Genomic DNA, 15974 nt, shown 5'->3' on the forward strand with positions numbered 1-15974 from the left:
GGCTACGACAAAGGCTTCTTGGCAGAAATGCCACAACCTGCCTTGTCTCGAATAGCTACTTCTCCAGTGTCAGGAGCTGAAGCACCTTTCCAACCAGCCGGCCAGACTGGTGGGAAACCTACTCCGCCGGGCGCCTGCGCATTCAAGGCCCTGCGTCGCGCGCATCCAGGCTCCGCCATGGGGAGGGACCGCGCGCCCGCCCCGCCCCCTGCCTCTGCGTGCGCACCGCCTAGGGCCCGCCTCCGTGAAAGACTGCCCGGCGCATGCGGCCGGGCTGCTTCACTGGCAGTCGGGGCCACTGTGTGCGTCTCTCTTCTAGCTCTTTAGCCGACAGGAGGATTTGAAGCGGGCCTCAGGTAGGCTGACTCCAGAGATCCCTGGGGAGCCGTTTTCTGGTGCAGGAATCGGCGGCGCGGGCTGAGCCCGGCGCGAGACAACCCTACTGCCAGGTGACAGACACCGCTCCCACCAATCACGGGTGATGTGGGTAGCAGGCCTGCCCAATGAGTTCCGTGCCTAACGGGAGTGGGGCGGGCGGCCAGGCCGGCTTGCAGCCGGCTCCCGCGCGCGGGGCCGCGTGGCCGGGCGCCGCTGGGGAGACGGGCCTTAGTGGGCGTGGGGCAGCAGGAAGGGCTGCAAGGCCCGGCAGCGGGAGGGCGGGGTTGGCTCATGGGATGGAGAGGGCCTTAGAGCGCTGAACCCCGCAGCTGCTGCTCCATTCGGACTTCCTCGGGGTACGTCCCTCCGGCCTCAAGGCACCTGGCCAGGAGGGGATTGAAGATCCGAGACAGGCTTGTCGCGGTGGGATGGGTTCCGCGGCTTGGCCTCGGCCCCCTCCAGCGCGCCCGGACTCCTGTGGTGGAAGGGGCCTTGGAGCTCGCCGGGCATGACAATCTCCCAGTGCTGCCCCCTTCGGCCCCACAGCCGGCCACCTCCCTTCTCGGCCCCCGGGGTGAAGATGTTGCATTTTAAAGTTAAGTTCACTACGTTTGCGCGTTTTCGTCTGCACATTATAATTTTCATTTCTCAGCAGTTCTATGACAAAAGTGACGTGGAGATTCTCACCCCCATTTTACAGATTTAAGGGACTCAGGCAGCTTAAGTGACCTGACAGGTCTCAGTACCCAAGCGATGGAGCTGGAACAGGATCTAATAACATTTAACGAACAAACAAAAAAGCTTTATTCCATCTTTGTTGAATTCCTTTGCTGCGTCTTGATTTTTGTTACTTAGGCGCTTGAAAACCTTCCAATGTCTCCATCACCTTCACGATAAAGTTCAGATTGGACATTCAAGTTTTCACATGATCGGTTCCCTTGCCTACACTTACAACTTATTTCGCACTGTCTTGCCCTTCTTCCCCCCATCACTTGTCTTTCCATATTCTCTCTGTTCCCTTCCCCATACTTTAAGTCAGGCAGTCAGCCCTTCAAAGCCGGTTGCAAGTTTCAGGCTAACAAAGCAGGAGCAGTCTGGGTCCTGTACCCTTGGAATTCTCTTACCTTCTAACGGGTCCTGGGACTTGACCCTGCTGTTGCCACTGAAAGCTTTCTGCTCTTCTTCCCCTTTTATACCCTTCACATGCTGTCCCTCTGCTCTGGCCATCACTGCATTACTCCTTTCTCTGTAAATGTTTCACCTCAAACTGGACTGCCAGCACCTTGAGGTATGGGCCCAAATCTGATTAATTGTAGTCCCCAGAGTGTCTGGCACAGTAGCCCATACATGTGTACTTACAGTAATGGGCATCCATGAATGTGAGTGGATGAGTCCTGTAGCCCCCACCTGGCCTTTGAGTACATTGAATATTTATTGCCAGGCCCTGTGGCAGACTGCAAAAATCACCCCTAAAGAGTGGCGTTACCCTTTTAGACTAAAATTGGGACAATTCAAATGTAAATTGATGAGATGAGACTTCTTACTCTCTAAACCACTCAGAGTGGCTGAAGAATTTCTAGGAACATCCAAAATATAGTAAGACCAGGCATAATCTCTGGGGTACACCTGGCTAGGGCCTGTCTAAAATGTAGCCAAGTCTGATATTCATGGGTCAGTAAGGACGCATTCAACCGTAAGGAACAGTCAGAGAAGTGTTTTCCCCCAAATGTTAAGGACTTGGGGGTCAAACAAGTTTGGGAAAACTGTATACCGAATATTCCTTTTTGGAGTCCACATTGAATGTTAACTTATTAAAGGCTCCTAGAGGTCTTGCCTTAGAGAAACCAATTGACCATTTAACTGATATTCCAGCATTTCTCTTATTTGTCTCTACATCCTTTTTGGGAACCCCATATGCATTTTGTAGAAACCAAGAAGCATGCTTTTGGAAATGCTGCAACAGAGGATGGAAAGGGCAGGATGCGGTGACAGTGTCTGCCTGTGGCCAGGGTGGGGGGGGTGGTATTAAACATTTTATCTCTTTGCCAAGTATGTTCATTCCTGCTTTGGGGAGGAGCTAGGTGAGGGCAATGCTTTAAGCAGAACTCCTGTTTCCTTCCTTTTCATAGCTTGTTTTTGGCTTCACATGAAGTGTTCCCAGAGAAGGACCTGACCTTGCCAAAGCAAGCATTCTGACTTTCTCCTTGGTGATTGTGTTTTCCATTTTGATCGCATTTAGGTTTGTTGACCAAACGATGTTTTGGGGGCCTCTGAAGCTGTCTGTGGGCCAGAGATAAATGCTCCCTGGTGAGCCTGTCACTGATGTGGTCACTCTATGAGCCTGTCATAGACAAGATGTGGTCTCCTCCACGTCTTGTCTGTGCTTTTGTTTGACCTGCCCCTTGCTTCTGCTGTTTTGCATCTATCCATCGCTTATCTCTCATATCTCATCGAGTCTCTCTCTTCCAGACACTGCCATGACCGTCTGGCTCTTTGGATTTAATCTAAGCTACCCTCTTTTTCAGTCCTCTGCTCATTACGTGCTTCATACTGGTTTATTATCTGCTGTCCCTTTCCTCCAGCATGTAAAACTCTTCAGGGCGTACCTGGGAGAGATCGCTGGCAAGGAGTAAGTTGTTATTAAACTGCAGAAGAGAGCTGCCTTTAATTAAAAGGTTTTTAGGTGTAACTGCAACTTCTTTTAAATGTTGAAGTTCTTCCCCTTTATTCTGTCCTCTCTACCTAGAGGAGCTGTGTTTTCTTGGTGCTACATTGTAGTTTAGCCAAAGACACTACTTTATGGGAAATCAGAGTGCTCATCCAAGAGTAAAGTTGTTTTCCCCGCATAGGGAAAGTAATGAGGTCCCTGCCTGGTATGCCATCGTCCAGTGGTGATGCCAGCCAACATTTGGGGCATAGGGTTCTACCGATAGGTTAAAGCGTTTTTGTTTTTCTTTAAATTAGGTTGATGCTCAGTGTTGTTGTCAAAGCTAGAAAAAAAAAAGGCCCGTTACTTGATGAGCAGTTACTTTTCCAACTCATATTTGACTGAAGCCATTCAGTGATCCAGGAACCCACAGAACAACTTTCCGAAGTCCTGCGACAGACAGGGAAACCAAGGCTCCGAGAGGGTTATGGCTAGTAAATGGCAGTCGGTATTTGAAACTAGATACGTTTGATTTGTTGAGATATATTTAATCTATAATTTTTCCTTCCTGCAGGTCAAAAAGGAAAATGAAGTACATTCTGGTTACCGGTGGCGTCATATCAGGAATTGGAAAAGGAATCATTGCCAGCAGTGTGGGCACAATCCTGAAGTCATGTGGTTTACATGTCACTTCGATTAAAATCGACCCGTACATTAACATTGATGCAGGAACGTTCTCTCCTTATGAGCACGGTAAGCAAAGCGCATTTTTAATTGTGTAGTATGTAGAAGAGCATGTCAGTCAGCCCTTGGAAATGGTGTGTATTTCGCATAACTTCCATTTCTTGCTTTCTGAAAAGGTCCTTAGAGTAGCAGAATGGTGCCTTCCTCACCTGGACAGAGGAAGCAGAAATCTTCTTCTTCTTTGTCTTTTTTTTTTTTTTTAAAGATTTTATTTATTTATTTTTAGAGAGAAGGAAAGAGGGGGAGAAAGACAGGGAGAGAAACATCGATTGGTTGCCTCTCACACGCCCCCAACTGGGAACTGGGCCGCAGCCCAGGCATGTGCCCCGACGGGGAATCAAACTGGTGACCTTTAACTTTGCAGGATGATGCTCCACTAACTGAGCCACGCAGCTCTGGGCGAGGAAGCAGAAATCTTAACATGCAATGTAGTGATTAGAGTCTAGAGGTTTCTGTAACAGAAAGAACAGAAATTACCTTTGTGGTGGATGAGTGAAAACTTGTCACTGCTATTGAAAAAAGGTAATTTGGTGACATAGTAACTTTTTTAAAATATTTGAGAAGAGGGATTATATTTATTCTTTGTGGTCCTAAGCTTTAGAAATGGGATGCATGGAAAGAAATGATAAGAAGATAGATTTTTCCATGATATAAGAAAGATCTTTAGAATAGCAAGCGCTTTCCAAGACTGAGGTAACTGACTTCCAGAAGCTGTGAGTTCCTTTGATGGAGGTGTGTACATTCAAAAAGGCTAAAGGATCACTTTGTAGGGATTTAGACCACAGATGGATGCTGGAGTTGGGTGGCATGTAAGCTGGAGATTCCGTTTTGTGGACAGAGTTCGGATAATATAAACGAGGATCTTTGGAGGTGAGTGAAAAGTTGAAACTGTTAAGGGAGGGTAGGAGAGTACCTGTCACCTGTGGTTCTGTGACTGTATGAATTGCCTAAAAGATTATTGGCTTAAAATTGGGGGTGGATGTATTGTTAAAACACACTTTTTAAGTTTTTAAACTGTTTTCATGCTCCCACTTTCTAATGTTGGGTGAAAATCTGTACGGGTGAGCGTCCCCAGGGCGGGAATGGCGACGTAATAAACAGGAGAAGAGGGACCTACTGGGGTGACGTCCGCACAGAATTCCTGAGCAGAGGATGAGTTCTTTCTCTGAGGGGGAAAGTAAGATGGTTTTTTCTCCCCTTCCTATTTTTGAGCTTATATTTTATCGTGATGGTAGGAGTGAACCATACTGGGCAAACTTTCTAGACTGATGTTCTGAGGAGTGAATGTTAAACGAAGAGATGGGGAAAACTTTGTAGTTTCACAGCTTTGCTTAGGACTGAGGTGTAGCCCAGAAGATGTCTTTTCCAAGGATCTCAGTGATGTGTCTTGTCTAACTTTCAAACTGAATCATGCTTTTTGTCACACTTCAAACGTTGCTTTGCCCCAGTAGTAGACTTTGTTGAGAACAGCAGGTGCCACGCGAACTGTAAAGTCCCATCTGCCCCCAGCCCTGTGGGCTGTAATGTTCTTCCATTCCATGCTGTTTCCGAACTCGTCCTGACTCAGACTGAGTTTGTTGCCAGACTGGAAGTGTGAAGTTACCTTTTGGAGAATGGTCGGTGCTTTTCCTTTTGAGTCCTCTTTAGTTGTCTAGAAATAAATTTCTTTTGCTTTGTGCGTAGGTAATTCAGACTTCGTTCCAGTTGAGTGTTTATGTTTTGGCACGCAAGTTGTGCCGTATATGTATTTTTCACTTACCCTGAACGTTTTCCCCGTTTGCCCCAGGGGAGGTGTTTGTGCTGGACGACGGTGGGGAAGTAGACCTTGACCTGGGTAACTATGAGCGTTTCCTGGACATCCGCCTCACCAAGGACAATAATCTGACCACCGGAAAGATATACCAGTATGTTATTAACAAGGAACGCAAAGGTGATTACCTGGGAAAAACTGTCCAAGGTAATACTGGATTTGCCTTTAAAGTTTAAAAGTCTTAACCAGTTGAATTTCTTTTGTGTATTGTTACTGAAACATGCCTTCAGTTGACTCAAAAAATAAATTGGAAAAGCCATCACTGCTCTGTGGATGGCATTGAAGCTGTCAGTCCAGTGGCATGATTTGAGTCCAGAAAACTGTTGCGTTTTTTTTTTTTAAGATTTTATTTATTTTTAGAGAGAGGGGAAGAGAGGGAGAGAAACATCGATGTGCAAGAGAAACATCGATCAGTTGCCTCTTGCAGGCCCCCAGCTGGGAACTTGGCCAACAACCCAGGCATGTACCCCAACCGGGAATCAAACTGGTGACCTTTCAGTGCAGGCAGGCGCCCAGCCCACTGAGCCACACTAGTCAGGGCCAGGGAACTATTGTCTTTATACCAGCGGTGTCAAAGTCATTTTCACCAGGGGCCACATCAGCCTCATGGTTGCCCTCAAAGGGCCGAATGTAATTTCAACTCCTTAACAATTAAGGAGTAGTTACATATATACAGTCCTAAAATTATTTTGGCCGTTTGAAAGTAACCACAAGGCTGATGTGGCCCCCAGTGAAAATGAGTCTGATACCCCTGCTTTATACAGCGATGAGTGTGAAGTGATGAAGGCTACTAGACTGGGCAGTTAGCCACACTCCGTGTGTGTGTGTGCGTGTGTGCATGTGTGTGATGTCTTTGCATAGGCCGTGAAAGGGAAAAGAACGTCCACTGTGTCCATTGGTTGTAGGCTAGTAATCACGACGGGTGGGTGTTAGGGAGAGTCTGAGAAGTGGGTCTCTGGGTCCGACTGAGCCACCTCTGGCCCAGTGTCACTTGTATCTGTTTGCTGTCTTGGGGTTTTTGCACAGCGTTTCTTGAGGAAAGTGCTGGTTTGAAAAAGGTGGGGTTGGAAAACCACTTGTCTAGTGTAATGGCAGAAGTCCAAATTCTGGGGACTGCTGAAAAGTGGCTTTTATCTGAGTTATGAGAATAAATCTGCTTTGGCTTCAGGCTATACTGGACCGATAGCGGAGGGTCCCGCCGGCAGCGAGCAGCCCCAGACCAAGATTCTGGGTTAACCGGGTCATGTTTACTTCTTAGCTCTGCCACTTACCAGCTTTATGAGTGTGGATGGATTACTTAACCTCTCTGAAATCTGTTTTCCTTTTCTACAAAATGAAGATAATAACAGTATCTACCTCTCTGGTGTGTTAGCAGGATTAAAGGCGCTAAGTCAGTCAAGTGATTCTCTCGAGTTCCTGATACACACAAAGGGGTTGATTTGGAATTACAATGATCTTGATTATGTAGTTTGCTGATCTAGGCTCCCGTGTATTTATCTGTTTATCCATTCATCCATCAAACATGGTGTGAATGCTCACGGTGGGCAGACCTCCCTGGTGCTGGGAGTACTAGATGAACAAGATCAAAAAGGCCACTGCCCTTGTGGAGGTCCCAGCCACAGGGGGTGGGATGTCTGATGGGAGCTGCGGCAGGGGAGGGGTGCAGAGAGACTGAGAGAGTGGTGGGAGAGCTGGTTGGGCGGGGGGCCAGGGAGGGCCTCCAGGGAGAGGATGGGTGAGCCAGGAGGCCCGCTGTGGGAGGACTGGACGGAGGAGAGCACGCGTGGCCTGTGCAGAGGCCCAGGACCACAGAGGGCTTGGTCATGGAGAGGGCAGGGAGCAGTGACCCGGGATGATGGTCAGAGAGGCAGGTGACAGGGTGCAGCCAAGTCACACGGGGCCTCCCACTGGGCCACAGCCTGGAGCTTGGATTTTAGTCAGAAGGGAAACTCAGGGAGTGGTGAACTCTGGTTTGCATCTTTAAAAGATCACCGTGGCTGGTCTGTGTGCAGCAGATGATGAGCATCCTTGTGCTTGAGGCACTGCTGGCTCGCCCCACACACAGCAAGTTACCAGTGCTCTCCGCCCTGGGGAATCTGCCGCCAGAGCCGGGCAGCTCTGGTTTTGAACGTTCAGCAGTAGCCGGCGTTTATTGAGCACTGACTTGGTAGGCACTCTGCTTAGCGTTTTACCAGTGCTGCCTCATGTGATTTCCACAGCTTTATCAAGTGGAAGCTGTTACCTCCAGTTCATGGGTAGGGAAATCGAGCTTAGGAATAGTTAAGGAGTTTGCCCAGAGATCCAGCCCTAGTGAGTGGTGGCACTGAGATGTGAATCCAGACATTCCGAGCCCACAGAGTGGTTGTGCTCCTAACCACTGTGCTACACTGTGCTGCCTCCTTGCAGTGGATTGTCTCCCCTTCGGGAATCTGGAAACATAAAGGAACAGGGTCCTGGTTTCTCTTGCTCCTGGAAAAGCACCCAGCTGTGATATGCCCACGTTTACCTGTAAGCAGTAGGGTGGCCGTGCGTCTGCATGGCTGTGCGGCCAGGGTAGGCTTGCTCAGTCAGGGGCAAGAAGTGCGCTGATGTGGGTTAGGACCCCGCTCCCAGCCCTGCTGTCTTGTAGTGTCTGCAGCCACAACGTGGACGTCTGGAAAGGAGGCGGTGGGGAGCGTGAGCCCAAAGGTTTTTTTTTTAAGGCCATTTAAGAGTGTTCTCAATATTCTCGTGAACCCTTTGCCTCTCTGCGAAGGCAAAGAATGCAGCCATTTGTTGTCGCCTTAAGTGCATCTTTCTTACCAATGCTGACGGAAAAGTGTGAGTCACATACTCTTTTCTCCTTCTCAGTTGTCCCTCACATCACAGACGCAATCCAGGAGTGGGTAATGAGACAGGCATTAATACCTGTGGATGAAGATGGCCTAGAACCTCAAGTGTGTGTTATTGAGGTGTGTATGAGTCTTATCTAAAGTCCATGATTCCTGAGTAGGTGACCAAGTGTACACATTTACCCCCTTAGTCAGCCATCAGCAGCTGATAAGACGGTTCCCAGCTAAGCCCTTGACCTTCCTACCCATGATGTGGCAGGTGAGGGCATAGTAACAATCATGTGGATTGCCATCCAAAGTGATACTTTGCCTAAGCAATTCTCCTTTTTCAGCGTTTACACGTTCACGCAGTGGAGACTGTGACACATTTTTGTCTCTGAATGACCGAGCCTCTTTGGTTTCAGTTTCTGTGCCGCCGCCTCGCTGGTCCTAGCTGGTGGCTCTCAGTGCTCCTGTGAAAACAGGAGACTTGGAGGTTTCAGCAGCTGATGATTTTTAATACAAAAGTTATTTGTGGCTAAGTGGGTAAGGTTTAGGTTTGTTTGCTTTGTGGCTCTCCTATAAATAAAATTCCTAGTACAGTTTTCACTTGACCTTTTTCTTGAAATGATGTGGAAAGATCCATGATCCATGATAAAACCCTATGGACTGGTAAGCCCATCCAAAAAGGTAATCTTTTAGCACGAAGAAATGTCTAATTACTGTTGGTTGACGCTGTGTGGGCCCGAAGAGCCCATATTACAATTCTGCTTATTGCGGAATTGAGGTGAGAGAGTGTGTTTGTTAGATAACCAGGCCACAGCAGGACGGTGTGGTGCGTGACCTCTGAAATAACTGTGTCCTTCCAGCTTGGTGGAACAGTGGGAGATATAGAAAGCATGCCCTTCATCGAGGCCTTCCGTCAGTTCCAGTTCAAGGTCAAAAGAGAGAACTTTTGTAATATTCACGTCAGTCTGGTTCCTCAGGTAAGTCATTCAGAACTTTCCTTTGGGGAGATGGAGAGGAGGGAGAAAGGATGATTTTCGTCCCTTTCTCTGTTTTAAATATTTGAGCTGCAGGAAACAGAAAATTAAAAAAAACTTCTTTACTAATTTTAAATTGTAATAATCATACTTTTGAAAAAGATCCAGTGGGGCCCTGACCGGTGTGGCTCAGTGGGTTGGGTGTCATCCCACAAAATGAAAGGTCTTTGGTTCGATTCCCAGTCAGGGCACATGTCTGGGTTTTGGGCCAGGCCCCCAGCTGGGAGCATGCGAGAGGCAGCCGATCGATGTTTCTCTCCCTCTCTTTTTCCCTCTCTTTCCCTCTCTCTAAAAATAAATAAATAAAATCTTGAAAAAAAAAAGAAAGATCCAGTGGGGAACATTTGGAGAGTTAATTGGGGACGTTGCGGTTTAGGCTGGTGGATTGAACATGTTCATTTGTCTGCAACCGCATGGCGAAGCCCCAGGACGGCTACAGTGCGGGGAATTGCTTGATAGACAGAAACTCACGAAGGTGCGCACTGCGAGAGGAGTCAGCAGTAACAAAAATTAGGAGGGCAGGAAGCAGGTGGACGTGCACAAACTGACTTAGCAGGCCCGGGAGAGCAGGATCCTAAGCCCGCATCGGGAAAAGCAGAGGAGCAACCCTGTTTGCCCTGCAGAACCCCCAGAGGCTCAGGAATGGGCACATCTGGTACCTCTGAGAGTGGGGGTAAGGGTCAGGCTCATAACTGCTGTTCCAGAACCAGTCAGACCCTGACATCCCCTTCCCTTATGTGCACAGTGGACACTAGCCCCTCCCCCACCTTGGCAGAACACTGGAGGGTTTTTTTCCCTCTGAAGAGGTATTTTGGATGAGCAGACACTAGGAACAGTCGAGGGTGGTAATACTAACCTAAAAACACAGGGTTAGTGTAACTTTATGCTCTTGAGACACCCTACCTTCCTCTGCCACTTGGTTCCCAGAATCATCACAGCCAGGCTTGGACCTTCCACACAGGAGACTGGAAGGTTCTTCTTGGGGTACCTGACTAGCCCAGGAGAAGGCACACTGCCTTCAGAGGCTCCCCCGTGAAACAGGCCAGCAGGTTCCCAGAGTGAGGACCCTGGTGGACAAATCCCACTTTTACAGATCCTCTAGTTGGCTTTTAAATATGAGCTGGCAGCCAGCGATCATCAGACATTTGGACAAAGTATCTAACATGCAAGAGACCAAAACAACAGGAAGAGAAGAAACTTAGAGGAAATTGAAGCTCTGCAGGGAGTAGGAAACGTAAAACAAAGCAGCCTGTCGTTAATAGCCGTGGAATTAAGAGGAGACAAGCTGCATCCATTAAATAAAACTGAATACCCTAAGATGGGAGCAGAGAACAGAAGAGAATTCTTGGAAATTAATAAGTGGATAACAGAATTGAAAAACTTAAGAGAACGAAGGTTGAGGAAATACACTAGGAAGTAGAGCAGAAAGGCTGAGAGAGAGAAAATAGAGAAAAAGAAAGAAAGAGTAAGGACTGGTCCAGGAGTCCTAACATCCAAATAATAGGATTTCCCCAAAAATAACACATGGAGAGGAAAGAAATCTGAATGAGGGGTTTATAAATTATGCCCCACAGACTAAACAGCCCAGCCCCTGTTTTGAAAATAAAATTTCATGGAAATACTGCCACACCCTTATGTTTATGTATTGTCCTTGCTGCTTTTGTGTTAAAACAGGAGAGTTGAGTGGTTGTGACAGAGACTGTATGGCCAACAAAGCCCAGGATATCCACTATCTGGCCTTTTAGAGGAAAAAACTTTGACTCTGTCTGAACAGTTCAAGGAAATATCCAGACATGAGTTTCTGGTTGAAAGGGCCCAATGAGTGCCTAGGGCACTGAATGAAAACTGAACCACACCAAGGCACGTCACTGAAATTTCAGGGTAATGGAGCCGAAAGTCTAAAAGGCTCTAGAGAGAAACATGAAGAATCAGTTATGGCATTCGACTTCTCATCAGCGATACTGGAGGCTAAAAGTTAGTGAAGCTGTGTCCTTAAAAATGCTTGGGAAAATGATTTTCAACCTAAATTCTATACCCAGCAAAAGGATCTGTTAAGTGTGAGAGGAGAAGATAATTTAGTGCATAGAAAACTCCCCAACCCACAAAACAAACATTCGGACCAGCAAGGAAAAGTATGGCCCAGGTTTAATGGTGGACAGCGATTGAGTACCGTCCAAGGCGTGCACACTGAAGCGGGAGCAAGGCAGGAGAGGGGCCGCAGGCACGGGGTGGGTGCGGGGGTGATTTCTAACCGAGAAGTCGTTAGAGGTGGCTTGAACCAAATGTTGGGACGCAGCGGCAGGCACTCCGGAAGCACCGGCTGGAGGGGTGAAGGAGGGACTGTCTTCTGGACATGGCGCTGATGGTCTTTGGGCAGACTCTGTAAAGCTGTTTGACTCTGAAATACATGCGTGTGGGACTTTCACCAAAATAGGCACTAAATCAGATGAGTGATCTATTTCCTCGTTAAAAAGGTGTTCAGGGAATAGTTATACTTGAAAATTCCTATCACACAGAAATTAAATTTTCTTTTCCTTTTGTAAAATAGCCAAGTTCAACAGGGGAACAGAAGACTAAACCTACCCAGAACAGTGTTCGGGAACTCAGAGGCCTTGGGCTTTCCCCAGATCTGGTAAGACTTCCGACCGCCTGGCTTCAGCCTGACCTTGCGTGTCTGTTAAAATCTCCCTCCGTGGGATGCAAGCCCTTTGTTTTCTTGCCATGCTTTTAATTGATGGCGGAGAAATAAGTCTGGTTCTTGGAACTGGGGCTGTGGTTTACAGAGATTCCTACCCAGCACATGCGTGGTCGCATCTTACATGTCCCCTCAGCGGTCCCTTATTCTCTCTTCCCTCCTGACCGAGAACGACGGTTGAGTGAACCCAGCTGGCCCTTGTGGCTCAGTAGCCTGTGCGTTTGTGTGGCCACTCTGTTATGTTTTCCAGTTGGGGATTCAGGGCTCTCAGTTTTGCAGACACGTGATATTGTCACAATGTCCATGCGTTGTGCTAGGAGTTAGCTTGACAACGTGATATCTCCCTTCATTGCAATCAGGAGAGAAGCCCAGCGTTGCAATCCCTTTTATCCAAATGCCTTGCTCTCTTTGCTGCCAGGTTGTGTGCCGGTGCTCGAATCCCCTCGACACGTCAGTGAAGGAGAAAATATCAATGTTCTGCCATGTTGAACCCGAGCAAGTGAGTAGAAGTTTCATCTTCATGTGAATCATTTTTGTTTCGAATTATCCTGAAGTCTCTTCACCAGTTTCATAAGGCTTGTCATTTCGGGATTTGAGACAGTAGATTGTTCCCCAGAAGAACTGGTCCCTGCTGGCTCTGTGACTCCGTTACCTTGTGTCTCATGGATCCCCAAACTTTACCTCCCCTGCCTCTTCTCTTCCCACTTCCTGTACTGTTTGCTGTGGCCATGTCGAATGGGGGTCCCGCTGTCTCTGTTGGTCTCACTGTCTTCCTATTCAGTTTCTTCCTTTGGGGCCCAGCTAGGACCCAGTATTACCTGAGCAGCTTTACCTGCCACACCTCCTCACCCTTGAGCCTCAGGTTGACCCTCCTCTGGGCTCAAAGGTGCTGGTGGGGAGCCCAGTGTGCCGCCCTCTCACGTGTGCCTGGTGCCTCCCCATACAGACTTCGAGCTCCTGGAGGGCAGGGATCACCTTCTCAGCCTCCTGTCCCTGGTGCCTGGTGTGTAAGGTGTTGCAGGCTGTAAGCCCGTTTTACAGTCTTTTTGTTACCTGTGCTAATGGAGGGTACCTGTGGTACAGGAAATGCAAAATTTTGAAACTGTAGTACATCTAAGTGTGGTGCACGATATGGGAATTCTAGGGGTGGTAAGTCGAGATTGTAGCTTTGGCTGGGTTCGGTTGAAGAAGAGTTTTTATGGATTTGAAGGGCTTTATGGTTAAGTTATGGATGCTTTGTTTTGCTGCCAGGTTATTTGAGGATCAGGAGACTGAGCAGGGGAGCCTGGCTGGCTTAGAGAAGGGAGAATGAAACAGCAGGGTTAAAGTAAGAGAAATCCATTTACAGACTACCGGGAATATGGAAGTGAGTATAGAAATAGTAAAATCAGTGGCCGGGCATTAAAGTGAAGAGGGCAAGAGGAAAGCCATTCACCACCGCGGAGGTGGCTGTCTTCTCCCATCTTGGTGATGGCTTCGGGGTGTGAGGGTAGCCTGGGGCCTGCGACCAGGTTCCTGTATGTGATTCCTGAGCTGGGATGAAGGGAGTCACAACAAATAGGTGGAATATCAGGATAATTTCATTGTTATGAACAGCCTTTTTATCATGTATTTTAATTATTATTATTATTATGACTGATTTATTTTTTTACTGTCTGGGAAGCACCGATTCAGGTAGAAACCCAAACAGTGTTCCAGTTAGAGGGTGAAAGCAGGAGGTTTCTCTGAGAAAGAAAAAAAAGAATAGTTACATGAATAGAAGGAAGGAATTTCTGTTGGTGTTAATGAGTTCAAGAAGGAATTTCTATAGGTGCAAATAAGCTAAGTTATTCTTTAGCTATGCATGGTGGTGCTGATTCTAAACAGTGCCTTTAATTTTCAGTTCAATAGCCAGAATTTGTGTTTTCCTGTTAGCTTTGCAAACAGTTGTTTGCAATGCAGTGTTGGTTTGGCCCAGTCCAAAGGTTATTTGCCCTGTTTAAACATTCTAAAGGTTTGAGAAGACAGACATGCAAGGCGGTCCCTTTGGGATGGCAGCTATGACTCCATTTTGAAGTGGCTGAGTTTCTCAACGTAAGAATGTCCAAACCTGTAGAAAATTTTTATGAGTTTATTTGCGCCAAAACAGGACACACCTAGAAGCAAGGTCTCAACAGACTGAGAAAATGCTTCCACACTTCAAGTATTGTAGATATTTCTAATCCTAGCAAATGAAGGTAATTCAATTTTGTTAAAGAACAGGTTGTCATTAAAATTATTCACTTTAAAAATGTGACAGCTATTTCTGTATTTAAATTTGAACTTCAAATTTTATGCCTGCTTTTTAAGTTGCTTTGCTTATCTGATTGAGTTATAAGAGTTCTGTATATATTCTGAATGTAAGTCTTTCATCAGATATGATTTGCATATTTTTTCTCCCAGTCTGTGACTTATCTTTTCATTTTCTTAATGGTATCCTTCAGAGCACGAAGCTTTTACATTTTGATGAACTCCAATTTATCCATTTTTTTTCCTTTATACGTTATGCTTTTGGTGTCATTTCTAAGCACTCTATTTAACCAAGGTCATAAAGATTGTCTTCTATGTTTTCTTATAAAACTTTTATAAGTTTAGGTGCTACATTTAGGTCTGTGATCCTTTGTGAGTTAACTTTTGTATATAGTAACTTTTCAATAAAACTTGGAAGTCATCCTTTTGCCTGTAGGTGTCCAGTTGTGCTGGCTCCGTTTGTTGACAGGACTATCCTCAAATAATCTGTAATTTTCTTTCTTTTTTTTTTTTCTAATAAATGAATTTTTATTTTTATTTATTTATTTTAAAAAATTTTTATTGTTATTCAATTACAGTTGTATGCCTTTTTTCCCCATCCCTCCACCCCACCCCAGCTGAACCCACCTCCCTCCCCCACCTCCACCCTCCCCCTTGGTTTTGTCCATGTGTCCTTTATAGTAGTTCCTGTAATCCCCTCTTCCCCCTGTCTTCCCCCCCCCCCCCCCCCCCCCGCTATTGTTAGATTGTTCTTAACTTCAATGTCTCTGGTTATATTTTGTTTGCTTTTTTCTTCTATTGATTATGTTCCAGTTAAAGGTGAGATCATATGGTATTTGTCCCTCACCGCCTGGCTTATTTCACTTAGCATAATGCTCTCCAGTTCCATCCATGCTGTTGCAAAGGGTATAAGCTCCTTCTTTCTCTCTGCTGGGTAGAATTCCATTGTGTAAATATACCATAGTTTTTGGATCCACTCGTTTGCTTGTAATTTTCTTTATAAAGGTGCTTTCTAGATTTATTTATCTTTGAAAAGTTTTTTAGATTTATTTATAGGTATTTATAGTTTACTTACATGAATGGCATATTTTTAAAAGTTATATTTCCTGATTAGATATGACCCACGTATAGGAAACCCTACTGATCCCAAGACAAGCTAATGTTACTAACATTCTGTTCTGCTTTTTTCCTGCAAATGTTCTTATTTTTTTATGGATTAAACAGTAATATCATATGCAATTAGTGGTAATTGTTTATTTTTCAGTTCATACACATTTTTTTCTTATCTAGTTGTAATGGCTAATGCCTCTAGTACATCACTGAATAAAAGTAGTGATAGTGGCCAGTTTTGCCTCGTTCCAGACTTTTGCATTAATATTAAATAGCAACTAAATGATGTTTGCTGTGGGTTTTTAAAAAATATTTTCCCTTAAAATTCCTAATTTACCAAGACTTTTTATTATGAATAGGTTTTGAATTTTTATTAAATTGCATCCACTGAAGTATTTTTTTCCCTCTCCTTTCATCTGTCCATGTAGTGAATTCTGCTGTTAAATTCCCTAATGGGGTGGTTCTCAAA

At 46.0% G+C, this 15974-nt stretch overlaps 1 protein-coding gene across 7 annotated transcripts in view; it reads left to right on the forward strand.

The window, feature by feature from the left end:
• Positions 1-222: 222 nt before the first annotated feature.
• CTPS1 (CTP synthase 1) overlaps positions 223-15974 on the forward strand; it is a 30148-nt gene continuing 14396 nt past the window's right edge. For 2 of the 7 annotated variants that reach the window (XM_071220884.1, XM_024554643.3), the window contains exons 1-7: positions 223-356; positions 3600-3778; positions 5556-5726; positions 8430-8530; positions 9259-9375; positions 11981-12064; positions 12546-12626. In XM_071220884.1, coding sequence (XP_071076985.1) covers positions 3613-3778; positions 5556-5726; positions 8430-8530; positions 9259-9375; positions 11981-12064; positions 12546-12626 — 720 coding nt within the window. In that variant the 5' untranslated portion in view covers positions 223-356; positions 3600-3612. Of the gene's footprint in view, positions 450-646; positions 974-3599; positions 3779-5555; positions 5727-8429; positions 8531-9258; positions 9376-11980; positions 12065-12545; positions 12627-15974 lie in introns of those variants that run through there. The other 5 variants (XM_024554644.3, XM_045190895.2, XM_045190896.2 and 2 more) reach the window with 5 other exon arrangements.

This window comes from Desmodus rotundus, chromosome 3, assembly GCF_022682495.2.
Source record: "Desmodus rotundus isolate HL8 chromosome 3, HLdesRot8A.1, whole genome shotgun sequence".
In the NCBI taxonomy this organism is placed as follows: Eukaryota; Metazoa; Chordata; class Mammalia; order Chiroptera; family Phyllostomidae; genus Desmodus; species Desmodus rotundus.